General features: G+C 48.8%; 1 protein-coding gene across 1 annotated transcript in view; it reads right to left on the bottom strand.

Annotated features, from left to right (window-relative positions):
- LOC138296834 (exportin-5-like) overlaps positions 1-27,530 on the bottom strand; it is a 723,294-nt gene that overhangs the window by 316,153 nt on the left and 379,611 nt on the right. Inside the window, exon 19 of the mRNA XM_069236301.1 lies at positions 9,092-9,273. Coding sequence (XP_069092402.1) covers positions 9,092-9,273 — 182 coding nt within the window. The remainder of the gene's footprint in view (positions 1-9,091; positions 9,274-27,530) is intronic.

Raw genomic sequence — 27,530 nt, 5'->3', positions numbered from 1 at the left:
AAGTTAGCACAGAAAGTACACCCTCAGCAGCACGGGGGCGGCCGGGTGCAGTGTGCCAACACACGTCGGGTTTTCAATTGGAATCAATGGGAGACCAAGGGGTCTCTTCAGCGATGCAGGCAGGCAAGGGGGGGGGCTCCTCGGGGTAGCCACCACCTGGGCAAGGGAGAGGGCCTCCTGGGGGTCACTCCTGCACTGGAGTTCAGATCCTTCAGGTCCTGGGGGGTGCAGGGTCTTTTCCAGGCGTCGGGATCTGGGAGTCAGACAGTTGCGGTCAGGGGGAGCCTCGGATTCTATCTGCAGGCGTCGCTGTGGGGGCTCAGGGGGGATAACTTTGGTTACTCACAGTCTCGGAGTCGCCGGGGAGTCCTCCCTGAAGTGTTGGTTCTCCACAAGTCGAGCCGGGGGCGTCGGGTGCAGAGTTGCAAGTCTCACGCTTCTGGCGGGAAATGCAGTTGTCTTTAAGTTGCTTTTTTGGAAACAAAGTTGCAGTCTTGGGTGAACAGGGCCGCTGTTCTCGGGAATTTCTTGGTCCTTTTAGAGCAGGGCAGTCCTCTGAGGATTCAGAGGTCGCTGGTCCTTGGGAAAGCGTCACTGGAGCAGTTTTCTTCCAAAGGGGGGAGACAGGCCGGTAGAGGTGGGGCCAAAGCAGTTGGTGTCTCAGTCTTCTCTGCAGGGTTTTTCAGTTCAGCAGTCCTCTTCTTCTTGAGTTGCAGGAATCTGAGTTCCTAGGTTCAGGGGAGCCCCTAAATACTGAATTTAGGGGTGTGTTTAGGTCAGGGAGGGTAGTAGCCAATGGCTACTAGCCCTGAGGGTGGCTACACCCTCTTTGTGCCTCCTCCCAAGGGGAGGGGGTCACATTCCTATCACTATTGGGGGAATCCTCCATCTGCAAGATGGAGGATTTCTAAAAGTCAGAGTCACTTCAGCTCAGGTTGCCTTAGGGGCTATCCTGACTGGCCAGTGACTCCTTGTTTTTCTCATTATCTCTCCTGGACTTGCCGCCAAAAGTGGGGGCTGGGTCCAGGGGGCGGGCATCTCCACTAGCTGGAATGTCCTGGGGCTTTGTAACACGAAGCTTGAGCCTTTGAGGCTCACTGCTAGGTGTTACAGTTCCTGCAGGGGGGAGGGGTGAAGCACCTCCACCCAGAGCAGGCTTTGTTTCTGTCCTCAGAGAGCACAAAGGCCCTCACCATATGGGGTCAGAAACTCGTCTCTCAGCAGCAGGCTGGCAGAGACCAGTCAGTCCTGCACTGAACAACTGGGTAAAATACAGGGGGCATCTCTAAGATGCCCTCTGTGTGCATTTTTTAATAAATCCAACACTGGCATCAGTGTGGGTTTATTATTCTGAGAAGTTTGATACCAAACTTCCCAGTTTTCAGTGTAGCCATTATGGAGCTGTGGAGTTTGTTTTTGACAGACTCCCAGCCCATATACTCTTATGGCTACCCTGCACTTACAATGTCTAAGGTTTTGCTTAGACACTATAGGGGCATAGTGCTCATGGGTATAGTGCACCCTGCCTTAGGGCTGTAAGGCCTGCTAGAGGGGTGACTTACCTATGCCACAGGCAGTGTGAGGTTGGCATGACACCCTGAGGGGAGTGCCATGTTGACAGTCATTTTCTCCCCACCAGCACACACAAGCTGGCAAGCAGTGTGTCTGTGCTGAGTGAGGGGTCCCTAGGGTGGCATAAGACATGCTGCAGCCCTTAGAGACCTTCCCTGGCATCAGGGCCCTTGGTACCAGGGGTACCAGTTACAAGGGACTTACCTAGGTGCCAGGGTTGTGCCAATTGTGGAAACAATGGTACATTTTAGGTGAAAGAACACTGGTGCTGGGGCCTGGTTAGCAGGGTCCCAGCACACTTCTCAGTCAAGTCAGCATCAGTACCAGGCAAAAAGTGGGGGGTAACTTCAACAGGGAGCCATTTCTTTACAGAAACACATATGTTTTGCCGCGGATAAGACGTAGTGCCAAAACCTCTCCGAAGTGCTCTAGAACCTCTAGGGCCCAAGGGAGACCGCTCGCTCCGTCTCTGAGATAGATCAGTATGTCATCTGCATACAGAGAGATAATGTGCTCAGTTGGCTCCCATTCAATACCCTTACCCACACCTTCTACTCGTAACCAGGCCGCGAGAGGCTCTATCGCCAGGGCAAACAACAACTGGGATAGGGGGCACCCCTGTCTGGTTCCACGGAACACCGGGTATGCACTAGAGATTGTTCTACCCGTCTTTACCCTTGCTAGTGGGGAGTATAACAGGTCCACCCATCTAACCCAGCTCTCCCTCAGGCCCATTTTTAACATTGCCGCCCTCAGGTAGTCCCACCTGATCGAGTTAAAGGCCTTCTCAAAATCCACCGCCAATAGGGTCCCAGCTGGTGGTTTCGATTCGTCGGGCATGTGTGCGATGGAGAAAATTCATCTAAGATTTAGGGAGGTGCTACAACCAGGAATGAAGCCGTTCTGGTCATCATGTATCAGTGTGGGCATATGGGGGAGCAGTCGGTTGGCCATGATCTTGCTGAGGATCTTGAAGTCGCTGTTTAGCATCGATAACGGGCGGAAGTCAGCCACTAATGCCTCCCTATTGGTTGTTTTGGGGAGTGGCACTACCAGCGCTTCAAGCAGCGTGCACGGTAGTTCTCCACTCTGTGCCGCCTCCGCATACATCTCTACCAATCTGGGGACTAATAAGGACTTTTATTTTTTATAAAAATCCATAGGAAGACCGTGCGTGCCAGGGGTCTTCCCAGGGGCCAGCTGCGCTATTGCATCGCTTATCTCTTCCGTAGTCACCGCCCCTCCCCCCCAAACTTTCCCTGTCCTCTAGGTTCAGCACCGGCAGGGGGATCTGTGTCAAAAAATTGTCAAGTGTTCCTGTCTCCAGGCTGGCAGGCCTCCTGTACAAGTGCATATAATAATCTCCAAATGCGTCATTAATGGGGCCTGGGCTGAGTCTACGAATACTCCCTCTGTCCAATACGCTTGTGATGGGTTCGCTGTCTCCATTCGGGCGTACTAGCCATGCGAAGAGTTTACCCAATCTCCCCTCTTCTGACTGTAGGGATACCAGGTATCTTTGCATGCTATGGCATCTGAGCCGTTCTTCAACTTGGGAGTGTTCTCTGCGTGCGCGGTCATACTCTTCATCTACTTGTGCTACAGGGCCCAGTCTCAGTTCCCCCTCGTATATGACCTTCTCCAGGGCATTTAGTTCCCTCTCTAGTGTGCGCCTCACCCCCACAGATTACCCAAGGCTGTAACCCCTTGTCACCACTTTGAGTGTCTCCCATTCCACGGCTCTGGAAGGGGTGGATCCCTTATTGGCTTCAATGTGTTCTGTCAGGTGGCAGCGCAGCGCCTCCCTGTACGCCTGGTCCTCGAGCGCCGTGGGGGCCAGTCTCCATGACGGTATGGGGGGTCTGTCCTGTGATACCCTCAACATCAACAGTAGAGGATTATGATCCGATATTGTACGGGCAAGGTATTCAGAGTGGGTCACACCTCGAGCCAGTCCCGCAGTGCAGACCATCCTATCAATTCTGGTGTGCACCTGGTGGAGGCCCGAGTAAAACGAGTAGTCACAGACGGTCGGGTGCCGCATCCGCCAGATATCCGCTAGCCCCCATGTACCCAGCCACTCAACTAGTCTTTGTTCTGTCTTAGATGATGTTGCCCCTTGCAGTGGCGGGTGGACCTGTCCATGTTTGTGTCTAATACTGCGTTAAAGTCTCCTCCTATTAGTACTTCCCCTGTGTGTTGGCGAATGAGGTGTCTAGATAGACCCGTCATAAATGAAATTTGGTCCTGATTAGGGGCGTAAATGCAACCCAAAACCAATGGGAACCCATGTAACTTCCCCTCCAATATGACAAACCTTCCCTCTTTATCTATGTTGGAGGAATCAATCGTCAGGGGGACCCCCGCCCTAATCCAAATCAGAACGCCTCCTGCATAAGCTGAATATTCTGTAGCAAACACTTGTCCCCTCCACCTCCGTCTTAGTTTTACTCCCTCTCCCGGTGGGTCTCCTGTAACATAGCTACCTGCACCCTCCTTCTCTTTAGGAAGGAAAGAATTCTATGTCTCTTGGCCGGAGTGCCCATCCCCCTGACATTCCAGGTTATGATATTGTGGTCTGCCATCTTATTCTTAAAGCCTGATAGATGTGGGCCTGGAGCGCCCGGGATCCTGATTGACCCCCCCGCCATCTCGTACCTTCACTGTGGTCAGTCCACTTCACACATGTAGCCGATTTAACTCGTAACTGCAAACACCAACTCCCCATCCCCAGGGCGCCTCCGGAACTGTAGGTTGCCCAGAAAATTGTGCAACAGTGCAACTTGTTCAAACACATTACTGCAATACTCGCCAGCCGAATCGGACTGGCGAGAGTCAAGTCAGGGGGGCGGCCAAGTCCGGAGGGGCCACACGTTCACTCGGCTCATCTTGTCGCTTGGCGCCAGCGCAGGCCAAATCTATCCAAGTTCGTCAGCTGTTTGCAGGGTCACCCTCGGTGCGCAAGCCAAACTTACAGAGCCACCAGCAGAGGATACCATCGTGTCATCGGACTCTACTTCAGAACCCTCCTGGGGGGACGCCTCTCCACCCACTCGGGCTGCTGCCTCCAGGGCCGCTCTCCTGCCGGTCTCTCTCTGTGTCCGTGTTGGCGTCAGTCATGGGCGATCTCTGGACCTCTTCCCCCCTCGGGGCCCGGCGGGTCCCGCCCGCTCCAGTGTTCTCGCGCGCAGGCCGCGCCGTTTGTGACCCCATGCCGCTTAAGCCATTCCCATGCCTCCTCCGGGGTTTGGAAGAATGTGGACTTCCCCTCCGCAATCACTCGTAGTCTTGCTGGGTAAAGCAGCGAGTACTGTATCCCCTCGTCTCGCAGGGCTCTTTTAATCGCAAGGAATGAGGTGCGCTTGTTATGGACCTCCAGAGTGAAGTCAGGGAATAGTGTCACTTCCCCGTTGGCTACTTTAAACGGGCCCAATTCCCTGGCTTTCTGTAGGAGGATGTCCCGGTCTCTGTAGTGCAGGAGTTTAGTGATTACAGCACGCGGAGGCCTACCAGGAGCAAGAGGTCTCGACGGCACACAATGTGCTCGCTCCAGTGTATAGAGGGGGGTCAGGCACCCCGGTGTGACAACCGTGCTCAGCCACTTCTCCAGGAATTCCACCATGTTCGTCCCCTCGGGTAGGCCCACCACGCGCACATTGTTCCTCCTGTTTCTTCCCTCCGCATCTTCAGCCCGTTGTTCAAGCCTTGCCACCCTGTCAGCCAGAGAGGTTATCTCCGCCGCCACGTCTTTCTGTTTCGGCACGACATCAGACAGTATTGTTTCCGTTTCTTTAACTCTGTCGGCCAGTTTATGGTGATCAGCTCTCAGGAGGCCCACCTGTATCGCCACTTGGTTGATGTCGCGTTGCAGTGTTGATTTTGTGTCCTCAATAGCTCCCAGTATCTTGTCTAGGGTGTCTTGTACTTTGGCTTGTGACTGGTTCTGCAAGGCTGTCTCGCTGTCCCCAGGCGGTGTCAGGGGGTCCATGGCTTTGTTCTTATGTCGGCCCTTGGGGGGGGCAATCGGTCAGGCAGGGGGATATGCCCCAGGGGGGCCTGGCACGTGGACCGAGCTTTGTGCTGCCTGTTTCTAATTCGTCCACTCGCTTCGGTCTCAGCTGCCTTAACCACCGATCACGGGTAGTCCAGGTCGGGCCCCAGGTGTCCCGACGGCCGTTTCCAGCGCCCAGTCTCAGTGGGGGTGGGGGGGCTACGTTAGCCAACCGTGAACGACTGCCACCTGCTTCCGTTCTGGATCATCTGTGTGCTCTTTTCACTAGGCCCACTCCGCCGACCGGTGTCGAGCACACGCCACAACCGTAGTTTGGTTGTCTCCCCACACGGGGCACTCACCCTCTCCTAGGTGCTTCTTCAGTGTCCATGGTGATTCTCTTGGCTGCGCCCGGTATCCACAGTCAGGAGTCGGTGGCACCTTCGGGTCTCCAGCATCTCCCCAGTTCTACCATGCTAGGTAGCCAGTCGCAATCTCTTAGCTGGGCGCGCTCCCCCTGAGGGGCAACTCCTGGGGGCTGACACTCCCCCCAGCGGCTCCCAAGGTGGCCTCCTCGACGCCGCCTCGGATCTCCCGCGTGCCGCCGCTCCATGTGTTTGAGCCGGCTCCAAGAGGAAGAGGAAGAAAAAATATTTATTGGGGCAAGGACCCACCAAGGCCCTCCGCACCCGTCAGGCGCCCCCGGGCTGTTCAGCCTGGCTGTGAGACCCAGGCACGGCTGCCGCTGAGCCTGGGCTGCCCATTCCGCTCCCAACGCGGCCCGTGTCTTCACCCGGGGCCGCGGCTCCAAACGAAGGGAGGGGTCGCAGGCTTCCTCTCGCGTCGGGCGGTCCGATCCAGCCCGTAGCCCGCTCCGGGACTGCGGTCAAGGCTCGGCTGCACCGCACGTCCGTCCGTCCGTCGTTCTGCACCCGCACCTCGAGGAGGGATGGCCTGGGCGATTTTTAGGAGATTTTCAGCCGGCCCCTCCGGAGCTAGTCATTTAAGCGTGCGCCATGTTCCGGACCACGGCCACACCCCCACCCCCATAGGGTTACTGATGGTGGGTCCTCATATTCATCGAGCAAGACTCTACAAGGAATTATCTGCAAGAAATCTTCTGTTCCTGGCCTCCAGAACCAGCTCTAGTCTGCTTTGGGAACTGAAACAAGTCAGTATTCAGTTGGGAGGGCCTCCACTGCAAATTGTTTCTCCAGCTCCTGCAAGATTTCTGCAAGATCCGTGGCTGTGCATCCTCCAGAGCCACAAGGCCTCGGGTTTACATCCAAGAAGCAAGAAGGCTGGAGCATCTTGCTGTCTAAAGGACATCGAAAGGCTCTGAAACACAGGTGGTGGTTCTGTGGTCCTCTCTGGGTCCCCAAGGTCTTCTGACCAACTTGGGAGACGATGGGCCCTTGCTGCAGCTAATGGAATGGAACCCCGGTGCACTACAACCGTTGCTCTTGCCAAGGCTTGACGACTCTTCCTCCATGAGATCTTCAGGCTCCAAGAAGTCCCAGCCTCCAGCAGTCTGCATCTCAAAGATCAGCTTCCACTCTGCGGCTCCTGTGACGTGGGACTCCTGTTTTGTTGTGCTGTTGAGGCCTCCCTGGGACTTTCTGTCCCTGCCGCCAGTGGGTCACTCATGGGGGCTCCCCCGACTTCGCCTGGCTTTCCTTCCTGCTGAAGGCTTGCTATGACTCTCCAATGGTCGAGTCACTAGGAACTTGCTGGCCCTCAAAAACCTACAATCTTTCTTGCAACAACTAATTGCCTTTGCCAAGACTCGTTAGCGGTTGTGCTGGCCACTGACCCTCCTGCGATACCACGACCAGCGTAGGACAGCTTGGGGGCGACTCCAAGGATCTCCTACATCCCCTGGACTCCGTATGTGAACTTCTTCCTTCACTGCCCAGCAGGAACTTCACCTCCAAGAGTGTTGGCATTGCCTACCTACTCCTACATCTCCAAGTGGTCTGGACACTGTCCTCTTCTTTTTCAGGTTCTTCTCATCCAGAATCCACCCTTGGGTTCCACTGACATTGTCCAGCTGCTGTTGTGACCCGTGGACTATCAAGGCTTGCAATGACTCAAATGAAGGTTTCTGACGCCACTTCACCCATATGCACCTGGGCTCCCTGGTGTAGGTACTCCAGTCTTCTGGGTATCCATGGGTGGGGGTGGGGGGGGGGGGGGGGGGGGGGGGGGGGGGGTGTACTATCCAACCTTCTTTGTGCCAACAGGTTTCCTCCGGGTCTGGGTGAGGCATCCAAAGCAGCTGCTTGGTGCAACAATGGCTCAAAAGCAGTGGCGGTCCAAAAGCCTGTCTCTGATGTTCCAGAAGGGCTGCATGCTTTTTGGCAGAAGGCTGCTTGGGATGGTGCTGAGGGGGAGGGGTGTGTCGTACTTATGGACCGCTGAGCAGGTGGAAGGTCCTCGATCTGCAGGTTGATCTCCAAGTCGGAGCCAGAGCTGCCTTCAAGGGAGAAAGCCTCTTCATCTGTAGCTGATGCCTCTGTGTGTTGTTTACCCCTCAACATCGCAGGGACCAAAAAGGTCTAATGTATCTTCTACGCTCCTCTGCGCATCTTGAGGCAACAGGTGCAGCAGTCGCGAAGAAGCAGCCTTCTTGGAGCAGACGGAGCAGCATGTTTCGCAGTCAGCCTTGTGTTCAGGTGACTGACAAATTAAAGACCTGATGAAGATCGGTCCAAGGGTATTTTGCATGGCAGCGAGGACAGTAGCGAAAAGGCATCTGTTACATCACAGTCAAGGCATGGTGGAGAGATGAAATGGAGCAGGTCCTGATGGGCGAGGCCCCAAAGGGGTCACGATCGATACAGGCAGCTCAATCAAAGTATTTGAATGTCGACTTGTAAAGGAAAGTAGGGGAATGGGGTCGAAGTACAACACCAAAGGACAGAAGGTAACGTGTGAATTGAAAAGAGCATTGCAACGGTGTCCAACCAGAGCACAGGAGCAAAACAATTAACAGTGGAGTTAACGCTCATTGGATTTATCACTCTACCTCGTGACTCGAAAGGCTACTTTGTAGAAAAACAACTTGCACACATCTGGGCTCAACAATAGATGGCAGGTGTATGCACAACATGAGTATCTACAGCCACACGTGCCTTGACCGTGTGGTTACATTTTTTTAAAACACAGACAATATGCAAGTAATATGATAAGCAGAGCTTTGAAGAAAACAAACTAACAAACTTGGACATGATGAATGTAAAAGTGGAATAGTGTATATTGATCACAGGACATCTTTGGTCTAACATAGATAATAACAGTGCTTGTATTTAACATGAGTTTGGCAACAGAGACTATGAAACTAATGTGACACGATTTAGGACTTTATATAGTATGGGCATTAAACGAAACAGTAAGAGTGGTTTACAGAATAAGAGGCATGAAGTGGAACAGAATTCATTCCAGTAATGATAGCATGTATGAAGGAGCCAACCTGAAAACTGTGAAATAGAAAGCAGCAACACTAGGTATAGCAAAAAATGAACTTACTTTATGAGAATCAGTAAGTTGTCAAGAACTTTAAGAATCAGACGAGCACAGGGGTTGCGATACAGTGGTTTACCATTAGGAAGCATACCACACACAAATGCTCCAGCCTTTGCCTCTTCCAGATCACTTGGCCATCTGGTCTCTTTTAGCACTCCCAGAATGGTTGACACACAAAAGCTTAGCTGAAAAAAAGATATAGATACAAATAAAATAAACAGCAAAAGCAGATTCTGATTTGTTTTTGAATTTATACTGCTCCTGAAGGACACAGCTGTTATGGACAAGTTGATCAGGATTCTGTTTTACGCAGAAGCGATCACTTACCAAACATTTTAAACTATGCATGGGTCGCTTCTTTAAGAGATATTCCACTTATCTAAGGAAAATATATGTAACACATGAAAAGTACTGGTAATCGATTAAGGTTTAGGTTGGGAGGATTTAGAAGCACATTTACACTACACTGTTAAAAGAACACTTATGAATTAAAATTTTAAAACAGGAGTGAAAACACATTCTAAATTCAGGAGTCTCAACAAAAAGATTTTCAGAGACCCTCACCCATCAAGACTGGAATGACGTCCCTAATATTCATATGGATATTAAAACCAAACCAGGTGCCTGAGTGCGAACTGGCCTCGTACTTATATCTTATGTACATGGACCATGTCTCCCTACTCTGCATGATTGAATCAAAGGACCGCATTCCAGAACAATCAGGACACAATAATTGACCAGCACCACTTGTGATATAGGGATTTAACATTTGACATAGCATGCAAGTTCTACAATATAGCCCACACATTGACTGCATTACCATATTCGGAAGCTTTATAATCTAACACTGTGCGTACACAATGAAAAAACACACACTATTATGGCGAAGTCCTCTATAACATTCTAGGAACCATTGACAATAACTTTAAATTAAGTAATTTTAGTGATGTATGCATGTTCCATGGAGTACGAACAATCACAGGACGCTGATCTTTTTCACTCCAAGGTTGCTTTATAGGCCACATTCAATTTAATGTATGTACATCATGGACGGTAAACAAAATGTTCACCCCCTTGTTGGAATTCTCAGTCTTTGGGTGCACAACAGGGGTACCCGATAACTGGTTGACAATGTGGCAATCACTCATGTTAATGATATGTGTATTTTGCTTGCTGAAATAGTTTTTTCATTCCACCAAGAAATGGCATAACACTATTTCCAGATAATTTGTGAGTAAATGTCTTTTATTTTTTATTTTTATTTTTTTAAGTTTAGTTTGATTGAGTTGAGCAGGACATGTAAGGGATGTAGCCACCTGACAGGAGAGCAACGAGCCTTAGCTTCACAGGAAAAAGCTAAAAGAAACCATGTCTTTGTTACATCGCCACTGCCATCCGTCTTGTGCAACATAATATCAAAGAAATCATAAATAACAAAACGTTAACAAGCGTAACTGGGAAATCCGTTGGTAGAGTAGTTGAGACTCAATGTGAGAAGGGGTCAATGTTTAGGGCTCAGTCACAGGGTAAGAAGTGCAGAGGAGGCCTTCTCTGTGCGTTATGATCAATAATATATAGAAGGAGGGATGTCTGTGGTTGTGTGAGTACCTAATTGCATGGTGTGCGGGCACACCGATGAGTGCAGCAGGCTATCGACCCTCACAGTATATGCATGTCTGCAATCCTACTGCTGCTGCTTGGTAAGGCACAACTGTGTATGGGCGGGAAACCCTCTCGTATTAGTAATGGGGCGTGGTTTCCTCACAACCTTAGGAAGGTATATGCCCCAGTATCTGCCACCAGTTCTTGCCCCTCCCCCTGGATGTGGAGCATTTTGAGCAGGTCCATATTAGCAATGTGCCCAACCACTGTTGAATGTCCATGACATCACTATTTGTCTCTTAAAGAGGATGAAAATGAGGTCAATGAATCTGTGAAGATGTCTGTCCCCATTAGCTCTAGTATAGAGACCCAGGGCCTCATTGGCCATCATTGATACATCTGAATTCAGACCCAGAGGAGGTGAGCATTAGGTACAGAGCAGGAGTGTTGCTTTTCAGGAAAGTGTGACTACAAGCACACACCCCTCCCGGAGGAGCAATGATATGACAGTCCAAATACAACCGAGTACCAATGATGGACACCATAAACAATAGGTGTAGGAAAATGCCATTGTTGGCATGGTTACCCCTAACCTTTTGCCTTTGACTGAAAGTGTACTGGAACCCTATTAACCAGGCACCAGCACCAGTGTCCTTTTCCTAAAACTGTACCTTTGTCTCCACAATTGGCACAGCCCTGGCACACAGATAAGTCCCTTGTAAAAGGTACCCCTGGTACCAAGGGCCCTGTGGCCAGGGAAGGTCTCTAAGGGCTGCAGCATGTATTATTCCACCCTGGGGACCCCTCACTCAGCACATGCACACTGCCTCACAGCTTATGTGTGCTGGTGGGGAGAAATAGACTAAGTCGACATGGCACTCCCCTCAGGGTGCCATGCCCACAACCCACTGCCTGTGGCATAAGTAAGTCACCCCTCTAGCAGGCCTTACAGCCTTGCAGCTATTCCCTCACCACAGGTGAGAGCCGTAGCTGTATGAGCACTATGCCCCTACAGTGTCTAAGCCAACTCTTAGACACTAAGTGCAGAGTAGCCATAGAGTATATGGTCTGGGAGTTTGTCAAACACGAACTCCACAGTTCCATAATGGCTACACTGAATACTGGGAAGTTTGGTATCAAACTTCTCAGCACAATAAATCCACATTGATGCCAGTGTAGGATTTATTGAAAAATCCACACAGCGGGCATCTTACAGATGCCCCCTGCATGCCAGCCCTAGTGCTAGGCAGACCAGTTTGACCACATAGGGTGAGTGCCTTTGTGCAGTCTGTGACCAGGAACAATGCCTGTCCTGGGTGGAGGTGCTTCACACCTCCTCCTGCAGGAACTGTAACACCTGGTGACAAGGCTCAAGCCTGGTGTTACAACGCCCCAGGGCACTCCACCTAGTGGAGAGGCCCGGTGGACATGCCCGGCCCCCTCTTCCGATGGCAAGTCCGGGTAGATAATGAGAAAACCGAGGAGGAGTCACCCCCTCAGCCAGGTCCATCCGTAAGGTGACGAAAGCTGAAGTGACCCCGCCTCCTTAGAAAATCCTCCATCTTGTTTTGGAGGATTTAGTCCAACAGGAATAGGGATGTGCCCCTCTCCCCAGAGGGAGGAGGTAGAAGGATGGTGGAGCCACCCACAGGAACAGTAGCCATTGGCTACTGCCCTCCAGCCCTAACACACCCCTAAATGTAGTATTTAGGGGCGATCCTGAATCCAGGAAATCAGATTCCCGACGACCTACAAAGAAGGAGGACAGCTGACCTGAAAACCCCGCAGAGAAGAAGGAAGACGGCAACTGCTTTGGCCCCAGCCCTACCGGTCTGTCTCCAACTTCAAAGAACCTGCACCAGCAACGCATCCTGCGGGCCCAGCAACCGCTGCCGACTCAGAGGACTGCCCTGCAACATACAAAGGACCAAGAAACTCCCCTGGACAGCGGACCTGTCCAACCAAGCAAGAATAAACCATCTTTAAAGGGAATCTCCCCTCACTCCAGAAGCGTGAGTCACCCACCACTCTGCACCCGACGCCCCTAGCCCGTATCCAGAGAAACCAACAACCCAGAGAGGATTCCCTAGGGGACTCTGACGATGTGTCCACCCTGGGCTAACCTCTCTGCACCCCCACGACAACGCCTGCAGAGGGAATCCATAGGACCCCCCTGAATGCGACTGCCCAGGATGAAGAAACCTGACGCCTGGAAGAAGCACTGCACCCGCAGGGCCCGGGCCCATAAAGAACCGACCACCAGTGCAGCAGTGACCGGCAGGCGGCCCTCCAGCTTGCCCAATTGGTGGCTGGCCCGAAAAGACCCCCTGTTCCCTGCCTGCAACGTCTGAGTGACCCCCAGGTCCCTCCATTGAAATCTATTACAAACCCGACAACCTGTTTGCCCACTGCACCCGGCTGCCCTTGTGCCGCTGAGGGTGTGCTGTGTGTGCCTACTTGGGACCCCCCCCCAGTGCTCTACTAAACACCCCTGGTCTGCACCCCGGGGACACAGGTACTTACCTGCCAGCAGACTAGAACCGGAGCACACCCTGTCTCCATAGGAACCTATGTTATTTGGGCCCCTCTTTGACCTCTGCACCTGACCAGCCATGTGTTGCTGGGTGTTTAGGGTTGACTTGAACCCCCAACTATAGACTACCTATGCCCCAGAGAGTGAACGTGTAAGAGCTTTACTTACCATATTAACCTAACTGTATTTACCTCCCCCAGGAACTGTTGAATTTTGCAGTGTCCACTTTTAAAATAGCTTATTGCCATTTTATGTCAAACTGTGTACATTACTGTTTTGATTCAAAGTCCTGTTGATACCTATGCAAAGTACCTTACAATTAATGTACTTACCTGCAATTTGAATCTTGTGTTTGTAAAATAAATTATGAAAATACTATTTTTCTGTATAAAAACCTATTGGCCTGGAGTTAAGTCGTTGAGTATGTGTTCTCATTTACTGCCTGTGTGCTGTCAATACATGCTTAACACTACCCTCTGATAAGCCTAACTGCTCGACCACACTACCACAGAGCATTAGTATTATCTATTATTGCCTCTGTCAAGCCTCTTGGGGAACCACTGGACTCTGTGCACACTATCTCTCACTTTGAGATAGTATATACAGAGCCGGCTTCCTACAATAGGTATAATCTTATGACACCAGATTAGCTAGGTGAATTTGCACCTTATCACTGAGCATGTATTATTTATGCTTACATTAGAGGCAGTCAAACTAGTAGTGGCACCAGGGAGGCCACCTTGGTCCTGAAGAGGAGCCTAGGGGTAATGCTCTGAAACATGTAAACTAGAAGTCAGGTACATAGCATCCCCCACTTCTGCAGCCCCCTTTTTTTTTTAATCATACCACCTCCAAGAGATCTATGAAATCACTGGAATTACTAGGAGACAGGTATTTTTAACTCACCCAAGACCCCTCCACTCCTATCTCTCCTGTAATGCACATTGACGAGACTACATCAGTGCTCCCACGTATCCTGTAGGTTGTAGCACGCCCTGCTCTGTAGCGGAACGGGAATAAATCCATTGATCAAGCATGCCACCCAGGGGTAACCCTGGTGGGTGAGAGTTTTTCTTGACAGGAAAATCCTTTTTCCTATCCATCCTGTGGTAGTTTTTAGCTTGGACTCTGTTGTAATGTTATATAGGCTATAAGGAGGACAGAGCCCATCCCCACAACCTCTTTCTCCCTCTTTGTTTTTGTATAACAACTGACTTACACACTATAGGGGAATATTGCTCATGCAGCTATACCCTCACCTTCGGTATAGTAGCCTTAGGGCTGTAAGTTACTAAAAAGACAGGTACTTTATTTTGAGCACCCCATCCTGTGAGGAACCCTTTGTGAGAGTGATCTGGGGAACAGGGGCGAGGAATGGCTGCCTCTGACAAATTTTGTGTGTTCCACCACTGCAAAGAGTGATAAGTGCGGCTGTCTACCAACACTAGATCTTATGACTGACCCTGTGACTAAGACCACTGGCATGCCAGACATTCCTGCAGCGGCGGATTTGTAGACGGGCATGTGGGACTATAAGCAATGCATGATGTCATCATGCATAAGAGTCACATAACTGTCTTGACTTATGTGTTGATTGGGTTGAAACTTATGGTAGCGCTTGAAAGGCTAAAGACAGGGCGAAACCCCAACAAATCTCTCCTCCTACGATTGCTCCTCCACGCTGATAGCCAGAGTACTGCAGGCCAGGAAGAGCAGGCAGGAGAGACTGACCCTCTAGTCTTAGGTAGGGAAGACCTAGATTTCACTGGAGAAGGTCAGGAACAATCTGGGGAACATACTAGTTCTGCAGGGAGCGCTCATGGCAGTGAAAAGGTAGGACACACCAGTAGGTCCAGTTTCACTCCCAGGCGGTTGGTGCGAAGGATCTCCAGGAGGAAGGATTGGTTCCCCCTCATCTGTCCAAACCCATGACCTCCTATGAGACAGACCACTCCAACACGGGGGGAGGGAGTCCCTAGATAGGGAATGCCACAGGCTGAAGTTAGACCAGGCCTGTAGGAGGCCGGTCCTGGCTTATAGTGGGTACCAATGGTACTTACACCTTGTGCCAGGTCCAGTTATCCCTTATTAGTAGAGTAGTAGTGTTCTAGCAGCTTAGGCTGATAATGGTAGCTATAGCAGAGCAGCTTAGACTGACATAGGAGACATGCAAAGCTCCTACTATACCACTTATATCATATAGGTACTATATCATAAGAAAGACAATACTCAGTGTTACTAAAAAATTAAGTTACTTTATTTTAGTGACAATGTGCCAAAATAATCTGAGGATATACTCCCTTGGCTCCCCAATACCAGATTTGGCATGGGGGGGGGGGGACACAATTCCATGATCTTAGACATGTTACATGGCCATGTTCGGAGTTACCATTATGAAGCTACATATAGGTTTTGACCTATATGTAGTGCACACGTGTAATGGTGTTCCCGCACTCACAAAGTCCGGGGAAATGGCCCTGAACTATGTGGGGGCACCATTGCTAGTGCAACGGTGCCCTCACACTTAGTAACTTTGCACCTAACCTTCAGCAAGTGAAGGTTAGACATATAGGTGACGTATAAGTTACTTGAGTGCAGTAAAAATGGGTGTGAAATAATGAAAATGTCACTTACCCAGTGTACATCTGTTCGTGGCATCAGTCGCTGTAGATTCGCATGTTTTGCAATAGCTCGCCATCTGGTGTTGGGCCGGAGTGTTACAAGTTGTTTTTCTTCGAAGAAGTCTTTCGAGTCACGGGACCGAGTGACTCCTCCTTTTGTGTCCATTGCGCATGGGCGTCGACTCTATCCTCGATTGTTTTTCCCCGCAGAGGGTGAGGTAGGAGTTGTATTGTAGTAATAGTGCCCATGCAATGGAGTGACTAAGTATGTACCTATATAAGGTTGAAATGATATATATACAAATAGTTGAAGGTAACTTCCGAACTGCTACAGGCTCCCGGGGAGGCGGGTGGGCACATGCGAATCTACAGCGACTGATGCCACGAACAGATGTACACTGGGTAAGTGACATTTTCAGTTCGATGGCATCTGTCGCTGTAGATACGCATGTTTTGCATAGACTAGTAAGCAGTTATCTCCCCAAAAGCGGTGGCTCAGCCTGTAGGAGTGGAAGTAGTCTGAAACAATGAAAATGTCACTTACCCAGTGTACATCTGTTCGTGGCATTAGTCGCTGCAGATTCACATGTTTGGCACAGTCCGCTGCCTGGTGTTGGGCTCGGAGTATTACAAGTTGTTTTTCTTCGAAGAAGTCTTTTTGGTCACGGGACCGAAGGACTCCTCCCTCTTTGGCTCCATTGCGCATGGGCGTCGACTCCATCTTAGATTGTTTTCCCCGCAGAGGGTGAGGATGGAGTTGTTTGGTATAAATAGTGCCCATGCAATGGAGTGAATATGTATGTATGATAAGAGTTTCTAAAAATTATTTACAAATGTTCAGATGTTTAAGGTTTATGATCTACTTCTAAACGGCTACAGGCTTCCCGGGGAGGTGGGAGGGTACATGTGAATCTGCAGCGACTAATGCCACGAACAGATGTACACTGGGTAAGTGACATTTTCAGTTCGATGGCATATGTTGCTGCAGATACACATGTTTGGCATAGACTATAAAGCAGTTACCTCCCCTAAAAGCGGTGGTTTAGCCTGTAGGAGTTGAAGTAGTTTGGAATAATGTTCTTAGTACAGCTTGGCCCACTGTAGCTTGTTGTGCATTTAGTACGTCTACACAGTAGTGTTTAGTAAACGTATGAGGCGTAGACCAGGTTGCAGCCTTACATATTTCGCTCATAGGAATGTTTCCTAGAAAGGCCATTGTAGCACCTTTCTTTCTGGTTGAGTGTGCCTTTGGTGTAATAGGCAATTCTCTTTTGGCTTTAAGATAGCATGTTTGAATGCACCTGACTATCCATCTAGCAATGCCTTGTTTAGAGATTGGATTTCCTATGTGTGGTTTTTGAAAAGCTATGAACAGTTGTTTTGTTTTCCTGATTAGCTTTGTTCTGTCAATGTAATACATTAGTGCTCTTTTGATGTCCAATGTATGTAGTGCCCTTTCAGCCACAGAATTTGGTTGTGGGAAGAACACTGGCAATTCTACTGTTTGATTTAAATGGAATGGTGAGATTACTTTTGGCAGAAATTTTGGATTTGTTCTTAGAACTATTTTATTGTTGTGTATTTGAATAAATGGTTCTTGTATGGTAAATGCCTGTATTTCACTTACTCTTCTGAGGGATGTGATTGCAATGAGAAATGCGACCTTCCAGGTTAGATATTGCATTTCACAGGAATGCATGGGTTCGAAAGGGGGACCAATGAGTCTTGTTAAGACGATGTTAAGGTTCCATGAAGGAACTGGTGGTGTTCTTGGTGGTATAATTCTTTTTAGCCCTTCCATGAATGCTTTAATAACTGGTATTCTAAATAGAGACGATGAATGAGTAGTTTGTAGGTAAGCAGATATAGCTGCGAGGTGTATTTTTATAGATGAAAAAGCGAGATTCGCTTTTTGCAAATGTAGTAAGTATCCTACTATGTCTTTAGTAGAGGCATGTACTGGTTGTATTTGATTGGCATGGCAGTAGTAAACAAATCTTTTCCACTTAGATGCATAGCAGTGTCTAGTGGAAGGTTTTCTAGCTTGTTTTATGACCTCCATGCATTCTTGTGTGAGGTCCAAGTGTCCAAATTCTAGGATTTCAGGAGCCAAATTGCCAGATTCAATGATGCTGGGTTTGGATGTCTGATCTGTTGTTTGTGTTGTGTTAACAGATCTGGCCTGTTGGGTAGTTTGACATGCGGTACTAGTGAAAGGTCTAGTAGAGTTGTATACCAAGGTTGTCTTGCCCATGTGGGTGCTATCAGTATGAGTTTGAGTTGGTTTTGACTCAACTTGTTTACTAGATATGGAAGGAGAGGGAGAGGGGGAAAAGCGTACGCAAATATCCCTGACCAATTCATCCATAGAGCATTGCCTTGTGATTCGCGGTGTGGGTACCTGGATGCGAAGTTTTGGCATTTTGAGTTTTCTCTTGTTGCGAACAAATCTATCTGGGGTGTTCCCCAAATTTGAAAGTACTTGTTCAGAACTTGGGGGTGAATTTCCCATTCGTGGACTTGTTGGTGGTCTCGCGAAAGGTTGTCTGCTAGTTGGTTTTGTATTCCTGGAATAAATTGTGCTATTAGGCGAATGTTGTTGTGAATCGCCCACTGCCAAATTTTTTGTGTTAGGAGGCACAATTGTGTTGAGTGTGTTCCTCCTTGTTTGTTTAGATAATACATTGTTGTCATGTTGTCTGTTTTGACAAGAATGTATTTGTGTGTTATTATGGGTTGGAAGGCTTTTAACGCTAGAAATACTGCCAACAGTTCTAGGTAATTGATATGAAGTTTTGTTTCGTGTATATCCCATTGTCCTTGAATGCTGTGGTGATTGAGGTGTGCTCCCCACCCTGTCATGGAAGCATCTGTTGTTATAACGTATTGAGGCACTGGGTCCTGAAATGTCCGCCCTTTGTTTAAATTTTTGCTGTTCCACCATAGAAGCGAGAGGTATGTTTGGCGGTCTACCAACACCAGATTTTGAAGTTGACCCTGTGCCTGTGACCATTGTGATGCTAGACACTGTTGTAAGGGTCGCATGTGTAGTCTTGCGTTTGGGACAATGGCTATGCATGATGACATCATGCCTAGAAGTTTTAGCACAAATTTTGCTTGTATCTTTTGGTTTGGAAACATAGCACTTATTAGCTTGTGGAATGCTTGCACTCTTTGTGGACTTGGAGTGGCAATTCCTTTTGATGTGTTGATGGTTGCTCCTAGATATTGTTGTGTTTGACACGGTTCTAGGTGTGATTTTGTGTAGTTGATGGAAAACCCCAGTTTGTGAAGGGTTTGTATGACAAAGGTGGTGTCGTTTGCGCATTTTTTTACTGTGTTGGTTTTGATTAGCCAGTCGTCTAGGTAAGGGAACACATGTATCTGTTGTCTCCTGATGTGTGCTGCTACTACTGCTAGACATTTTGTGAACACTCTTGGTGCAGTTGTTATTCCGAATGGCAACACCTTGAATTGGTAATGTATTCCTTTGAATACGAACCGTAGGTACTTTCTGTGAGAAGGGTGTATTGGTATATGAAAGTACGCATCCTTTAGGTCTAATGTGGTCATGTAATCTTGCTGTTTGAGCAGTGGAATGATGTCTTGTAGTGTGACCATGTGAAAATGGTCCGATATGATGTAGGTATTTAGTGTCCTGAGATCTAATATTGGTCTCAATGTTTCGTCTCTTTTTGGAATTAGAAAGTACAGGGAGTAAACTCCTGTGTTTTTTTGTTGTACTGGTACTAATTCTATTGCATCCTTTTGCAGTAGTGCTTGAACTTCTAGTCCTAAAAGTTCTAAATGATGTTGTGACATTTTGCGTGTTTTGGGGGGGATGTTTGGTGGGAAGTTGTGGAATTCTATGCAATAGCCATGTTGGATTATTGCTAATACCCAATTGTCTGTTGTAATCTGTTGCCAAGATTGGTAGAATTGGCTTAGTCTTCCCCCCACTGGTGTTGAGTGAAGGGGTTGCGTGACTTGAAAGTCACTGTTTAGGTGGAGGTGTTTTTGGAGTCTGGAATCTTCCCCTACTCCTTGGGAATTGACCCCCCCGATATCCCCTGAAACCACCCCTTTGGAAGGAACCCTGATATGGTGTGGTTCTTGATTGTTGGCTGGTGGTGTCTGTGGGTTGGCCACGAAACCCCCCTCTAAATGGAGTTTTTCTGAAAGAGCCTCTGCTCTGCGGGGAGTAGAGTGCGCCCATGGCTTTGGCCGTGTCTGTGTCCTTTTTAAGTTTTTCAATGGCTGTATCCACTTCCGAGCCAAACAGTTGTTTCTCGTTGAAGGGCATATTAAGGACAGCCTGCTGGATTTCAGGTTTGAAGCCTGAAGTGCGTAGCCAAGCGTGTCTCCTTATGGTGACAGCAGTGTTGACTGTTCTTGCTGCAGTATCGGCTGCGTCTAGTGAAGAGCGGATTTGATTGTTTGAGATCGTTTGTCCCTCTTCCACTATTTGCTGCGCCCTTTTTTGGTATTCCTGGGGAAGATGGTCTACGAGAAGTTGCATCTCGTCCCAGTGTGCGCGGTCATATCTGGCCAGCAGCGCTTGTGAATTTGCGATGCGCCACTGGTTGGCTGCCTGTGACGCCACTCTTTTCCCTGCCGCGTCAAATTTTCTGCTTTCTTTGTCCGGAGGTGGGGCGTCGCCAGATGTATGTGAATTTGCTCTTTTGCGAGCTGCCCCTACTACCACAGAGTCGGGTGGTAACTGCGAAGTAATAAACACTGGGTCTGTGGGTGGTGGTTTGTATTTCTTATCCACCCTTGGGGTGATGGCTCTTGATTTTACGGGCTCCTCAAAAATTTGTTTTGCGTGCCGTAACATCCCTGGTAGCATTGGGAGACATTGATATTGGCTATGTGTAGCCGAGAGGGTGTTAAATAAGAAATCATCCTCTATAGGATCGGAATGCAGTTGGACATTGTGGAAGTCTGCAGCCCTAGCCACCAGTTGCGAGTATGAGGTACTGTCCTCTGGCGGTGACGGCTTTGTGGGGTATGACTCGGGATCATTATCCGGCACTGGGGTGTCATACAGGTCCCAAGCGTCTTGATCCTGATCGTCATGACTTATGGTAGTTTGCGCTGGTGAGTGCATTTGTGGCGGTGTTTGTGCCGGCGATGCCTGTGGAGGAGAGGGCGGAGGCGTGACTTTTTTAACCACTTTGGCTTGTGGTTGTGTGTCATCCTTTGGAAGTCCGATCTTTCTTTTCCTCATGATTGGGGGAAGGGTTGATATCTTCCCTGTATCTTGCTGGATGCACAGTCTCTTTTGTGTGTAGTCCGATTCTACACTTTGGAGCTCTTGTCCAAATTTGTGCATTTGGCCACTTAGTCCTTGTTCCTCTGAGTAGGATGAAGGTGTGGTATTTTTCGGCGCCGAGAGAGAATCTTTTTTCGGTTTCGGCACCAACAGAATTTTTGTTCCTTTCGGCATGGATTCTCGGTGCCGATGTCTTTCGGTGCCGGTATCTTGTTTTTGTCTCTCGGAGCCGCTTTCTCGGCTCCGAGGTTGCTCCATGGCGGTCCCTCGACCGGAGTCGGGTGTCTTCGCTATGGGCGTGCCCTTTTTCGGCCCCTTCGACGGGTCGCCTGATTTATGGGTCGAGCCATGGCCTGTTGGCAGTGGCGTCCCCTGGGCTTTTGGTTTGTCGATGGATTTACTTTTCGACGTCTTACTCACAGTTTGTTGCTGTTGTTCGACGTCGGAGTCTCCGGATTCTGATTCCGGAACCGAGAATGTTTCCTCTTCGTCGTCGAAACGTTGTTTTGTCGACGTGGACGCCATTTGGTGACGCCTGGCTCTTCGGTCCCGGAGTGTTTTTCTGGACCGGAAGGCTCGACAGGCTTCACAGGTATCCTCCTTGTGCTCGGGGGACAAGCACAAGTTACAGACCAAGTGCTGATCTGTATAAGGATACTTACTGTGACATTTTGGGCAGAAACGAAACGGGGTCCGTTCCATCGGCTTCGATGTCGCACGCGGTCGGGCCGACCAGGCCCCGATGGGGGATCGAAACTGCCCCAAAGTCTTCCGATGATCGGTGTCGATGTACCTAACTATCCCGATACCGAACGGAACAATACCGACGCTTTCTTCCGAGATTCTGACTAACTTTCCGAACCGAAACACGGAGCGAAAAGGAATACGTCCGAACCCGACAGCGGAAAAAAAACAATCTAAGATGGAGTCGACGCCCATGCGCAATGGAGCCAAAGAGGGAGGAGTCCTTCGGTCCCGTGACCAAAAAGACTTCTTCGAAGAAAAACAACTTGTAATACTCCGAGCCCAACACCAGGCAGCGGACTGTGCCAAACATGTGTATCTGCAGCAACATATGCCATCGAACTGTTCTTAATACGGCTTGCCTTACTGTGGCTTGTTGTGCGGATAACACGTCTACACAGTAGTGCTTGGTGAATGTGTGAGGCGTAGACCATGTGGCTGCCTTACATATTTCTTGCATTGGGATGTTTCCTAGAAAGGCCATGGTAGCACCTTTCTTTCTGGTTGAGTGTGCCCTTGGTGTAATGGGCAGCTGTCGTTTAGCTTTAAGGTAGCAGATTTGGATGCATTTAACTATCCATCTGGCTATACCTTGTTTTGATATTGGGTTTCCTGCATGAGGTTTTTGGAATGCAATAAATAGTTGTTTAGTCTTTCTGATGTTTTTAGTTCTGTCAATGTAATACATTAATGCTCTTTTGACATCTAATGTATGTAGTGCCCTCTCAGCTACGGAATCTGGCTGTGGGAAGAACACTGGAAGTGCCACTGTTTGATTTAGATGGAACGGTGAAATAACCTTTGGTAAAAATTTAGGATTAGTCCTCAGGACAACCTTATTCTTGTGTAGTTGTATAAAAGGTTCTTGTATTGTAAACGCCTGAATCTCGCTTACTCTTCTTAGGGAAGTAATGGCGATGAGGAATGCAACCTTCCAGGTTAGGAACTGTATTTCGCAGGAGTGCATGGGTTCGAAAGGTGGACCCATAAGTCTAGTTAGGACAACATTTAGGTTTCATGAAGGAACAGGTGGTGTTCTTGGTGGAATAATTCTTTTAAGGCCCTCCATGAATGCTTTAATGACTGGTATCCTATAAAGGGAAGTTGAATAGGTAGTCTGCAGGTATGCAGATATTGCTGCAAGGTGTATTTTAATGGAAGAGAAAGCTAGGTTAGATTTTTGTAAGTGAAGCAAGTAACCCACTACATCTTTTGGAGTTGCGTGTAATGGTTGGATTTGATTAATTTGGCAGTAGCAAACAAACCTCTTCCATTTACTTGCATAGCAGTGCCTGGTGGATGGCCTTCTGGCTTGCTTTATGACTTCCATACACTCTTGTGTAAGTTGTAAGTGTCCGAATTCTAGGATTTCAGGAGCCAGATTGCTAGATTCAGCGATGCTGGATCTGGGTGCCTGATCTGTTGGTTGTGTTGAGTTAACAGATCCGGTCTGTTGGGCAGTTTGATGTGTGGTACTACTGATAGGTCTAGCAGCGTTGTGTACCAGGGTTGCCTTGCCCAAGTTGGTGCTATTAATATGAGTTTGAGTTTGTTTTGACTGAGTTTGTTTACCAGATAAGGAAGGAGAGGGAGAGGAGGAAAAGCGTAGGGAAATATCCCTGACCAGTTCATCCATAGGGCATTGCCCTGGGACTGCCTGTGTGGGTATCTGGATGCGAAGTTTTGGCATTTTGCGTTCTCTTTTGTCGCAAACAAGTCTATCTGAGGTGTTCCCCAGATCTTGAAGTAAGTGTTCAGAGTTTGGGGGTGAATTTCCCATGCGTGGACCTGTTGGTGATCTCGAGAGAGATTGTCTGCGAGTTGATTCTGAATCCCTGGGATAAACTGTGCTATTAGGCGAATTTGGTTGTGAATTGCCCAATGCCATATCTTTTGTGCCAACCGGCTCAACTGTGTTGAGTGTGTCCCCCCTTGCTTGTTTAGATAATACATTGTTGTCATGTTGTCTGTTTTGACGAGAATGTATTTGTGAACTATTATTGGTTGGAAAGCCTTTAGTGCTTGAAAAACTGCTAGCAGTTCTAGGTGATTTATATGCAGTTTTGTTTGATGTACGTTCCATTGTCCTTGTATGCTGTGTTGATCGAGGTGTGCTCCCCACCCTGTCATGGAAGCATCTGTTGTTATTACGTATTGTGGCACTGGGTCTTGGAAAGGCCGCCCTTTGTTTAAATTTATATTGTCCCACCATAGAAGCGAGAGGTAAGTTTGGCGGTCTATTAACACCAGATCTAGAAGGTGACCCTGTGCTTGTGACCATTGTGATGCTAGGCACTGTTGTAAGGACCTCATGTGCAGTCTTGCGTTTGGGACAATGGCTATGCATGAAGACATCATGCCTAGGAGTTGTAATACCATCTTTGCTTGTATCTTTTGTGTTGGATACATGCGTTGTATGATGTTGTTGAAGTTTTGAATTATTTGTGGACTTGGAGTGGATACTCCTTTTGTTGTGTTTATTATGGCTCCTAGGTACTGTTGTACTTTGCACGGCAGGATGTTGGATTTTGCGAAGTTGACGGTGAACCCCAGTCTGTAGAGGGTTTGTATGATTTGATTTGTGTGGTGCGAGCACTTTGATAACGAATGGGTCTTGATTAGCCAGTCGTCTAGATACGGGAATACATGTATTTGCTGCCTTCTGATGTGTGCAGCGACTACTGCTAGACATTTTGTAAAGACTCTTGGTGCTGTTGTTAAACCGAAAGGCAATACTTTGAATTGGTAATGTATTCCTTTGAATACAAACCTTAGGTATTTCCTGTGCGATGGATGTATTGGTATATGGAAATACGCGTCTTTGAGGTCTAAGGTTGTCATGTAGTCGTGTAGTTTGAGCAATGGTAGCACTTCTTGTAGTGTGACCATGTGAAAGTGGTCTGATTTGATGTATGTGTTTACTATCCTGAGGTCTAGGATTGGTCTTAGCGTTTTGTCCTTCTTTGGTATTAAGAAGTACAGTGAATAAACTCCTGTGTTTATTTGTGTGTTTGGTACTAATTTGATTGCATTCTTTTGCAATAGTGCTTGAACTTCTGTCTCCAGGAGCTCGGAATGATGTTGTGATAAATTTTGTGCTCTTGGTGGTATGTTTGGAGGGAATTGCAGAAATTCTATGCAATAACCATGTTGGATAATTGCTAGAACCCAAGTGTCTGTAGTGATTTCCTGCCATGCTTTGTAATAATGACCTATTCTTCCCCCCACTGGTGTTGTGTGGAGGGGATGAGTGACATGTGAGTCACTGCTTAGTTGCAGGGGTTTTGGGGCTTTGAAATTTTCCCCTATTCCTAGGGAATTGCCCTCCTCTGTATTGGCCCCGAAAGCCTCCCCTGTACTGTCCCTGGTAACTGGACGGTGTTGCCTGTGAGGTGCTGGCTTGTGTGGCCTGACCCCGAAACCCCCCTCTAAAGGGTGTCTTGCGGAAGGTGCCGTAGTTTCCTCTGCTCTGCGGGGAGTAGAGTGCGCCCATTGCTTTAGCAGTGTCCGTGTCCTTTTTAAGTTTTTCTATCGCTGTGTCCACTTCTGGACCGAACAGTTCTTTTTCATTGAAAGGCATATTGAGAACTGCCTGCTGTATCTCTGGTTTAAACCCAGACGTTCGTAGCCATGCATGCCTTCTGATGGTCACGGATGTATTAATTGTCCTTGCAGCTGTGTCTGCTGCGTCCATGGAGGAGCGTATCTGGTTGTTTGAAATGTTTTGACCTTCCTCAACCACTTGCTTTGCCCTTTTTTGTAGGTCTTAGGGTAGATGTTCAATGAGGTGTTGCATCTCATCCCAATGGGCTCTGTCATAGCGCGCAAGTAGTGCTTGAGAGTTGGCGATGCGCCACTGGTTTGCAGCTTGTGCTGCGACTCTTTCCAGCTTGCGGCTTTCTTTATCCGGGGGTGGTGCATCCCCAGATGTGTGGGAGTTGGCCCTTTTCCTAGCTGCTCCTACAACTACAGAATCTGGTGGCAGCTGTGCAGTAATGAAAACAGGGTCTGTAGGGGGCGCCTTATACTTTTTTTCCACTCTTGGTGTGATTGCCCTACTTTTGACCGGCTCCTTAAAAATTTCTTTTGCGTGCCGGAGCATACCAGGGAGCATAGGCAGGCTTTGGTAGGAGCTGTGGGTGGAGGAGAGGGTGTTGAATAAAAAGTCATCCTCGACCTGTTCTGAGTGGAGGCTTACATTGTGAAATTGTGCTGCTCTAGCCACCACTTGAGAATACGCAGTGCTGTCTTCTGGTGGAGATGGCTTTGTAGGGTATGCCTCCGGGCTGTTATCTGACACTGGGGCGTCGTATAAGTCCCATGCGTCCTGATCCTGGTCACCCTGGCTCATGGTGGTGTGAGCTGGGGAATGTGATGGAGTTTGTGCTGGTGAGACGTGAATTACAGGTGGAGGAGAGGGTGGTGGAGTAACCTTTTTCACCACCTTTGTTTGTGGTGTTTGTTCAGTTTGGAACTCCAGTCTTCTCTTTCTTCTAATAGGGGGAAGGGTGCTTATTTTCCCTGTTCCCTCCTGTATGAAGATATGCTTTTGCGTATGGTCTACATCGGTAGATTGCAGCTCTTCCTCGAACCTATGCTTTCGCATTTGGGAGGTTAGTGAATGCTCCTCTGTATAAGAGCCTGAAACTGGGTCGGTTGCAGGTTGTTTTGGCGCCGAAACCCTGTCTGCATCTTTTTTCGGCTCCGAGCTGACTTTTCTTTTTTTCGGGGCCGAAACCTCTCGGCGTCGATCTTCGTCGGTGCCGCTGTCTCGGCGTCGAGCCGTGTCTACACCGCTATCTTGGTGTCGATGCTTGTCTCCAGCACTTTCTCGGTCCCGAGAAGGCTGCGTACCGGTGTCTCGACCGGAGTCGGACTGTCTCGGCACTGTTTGGGCCTTTTTCGGTGCCGACGGTCGGTCACCGAATTTATGGGTCGAGCCATGGCCTGGTGGCAGTGGCGTCCCCTGGGCCTTGTCAATCTTCTTATGTGTTGTTTTCGACGTCTTACTCACGGTTTGTGGGTCATCGAATTCCTCGGAGTCCGATTCGTGGATCGAGAAGGTACCTTCCTCTTCTTGTTCCTCGAACTCTCGGTGGGCTGTCGGCGCGGACGCCATTTGAAGTCTTCTGGCTCGACGGTCTCGGAGTGTTTTTCGGGACCGGAACGCACGACAGGCCTCGCAGGTGTCTTCACTGTGCTCAGGTGACAGGCACAGGTTACAGACCAAGTGTTGGTCTGTATAGGGGTACTTGTTGTGGCATTTGGGACAGAAACGGAACGGGGTCCGTTCCATTGGCGTTCTTCAGCACGCGATCGGGGCGACCAGGCCCCGACGGGGGATCGAAAAACTACCCCGAAGGGCACCGGAGCTCTTCGATCTTCGATGCGGTGTTGAATCTAACTACGCCGATCCCGAACGCAACAATACCGACGAAAATCTTCCGAATTTAGCTATCTTTCCGTTCCGAAACTCGGAGCGACAGGAACACGTCCGAACCCGATGGCGGAAAAAAAAACAATCGAGGATAGTGTCGACGCCCATGCGCAATGGACACAAAAGGAGGAGTCACTCGGTCCCGTGACTCGAAAGACTTCTTCGAAGAAAAACAACTTGTAACACTCCGGCCCAACACCAGATGGCGAGCTATTGCAAAACATGCGTAT

Source organism: Pleurodeles waltl, chromosome 5, assembly GCF_031143425.1.
Source record: "Pleurodeles waltl isolate 20211129_DDA chromosome 5, aPleWal1.hap1.20221129, whole genome shotgun sequence".
NCBI classification, from domain to species: Eukaryota; Metazoa; Chordata; class Amphibia; order Caudata; family Salamandridae; genus Pleurodeles; species Pleurodeles waltl.
The sequence above is the reverse complement of the archived record's forward strand: the minus strand, read 5'-3'. Positions and strand labels throughout refer to the sequence as shown.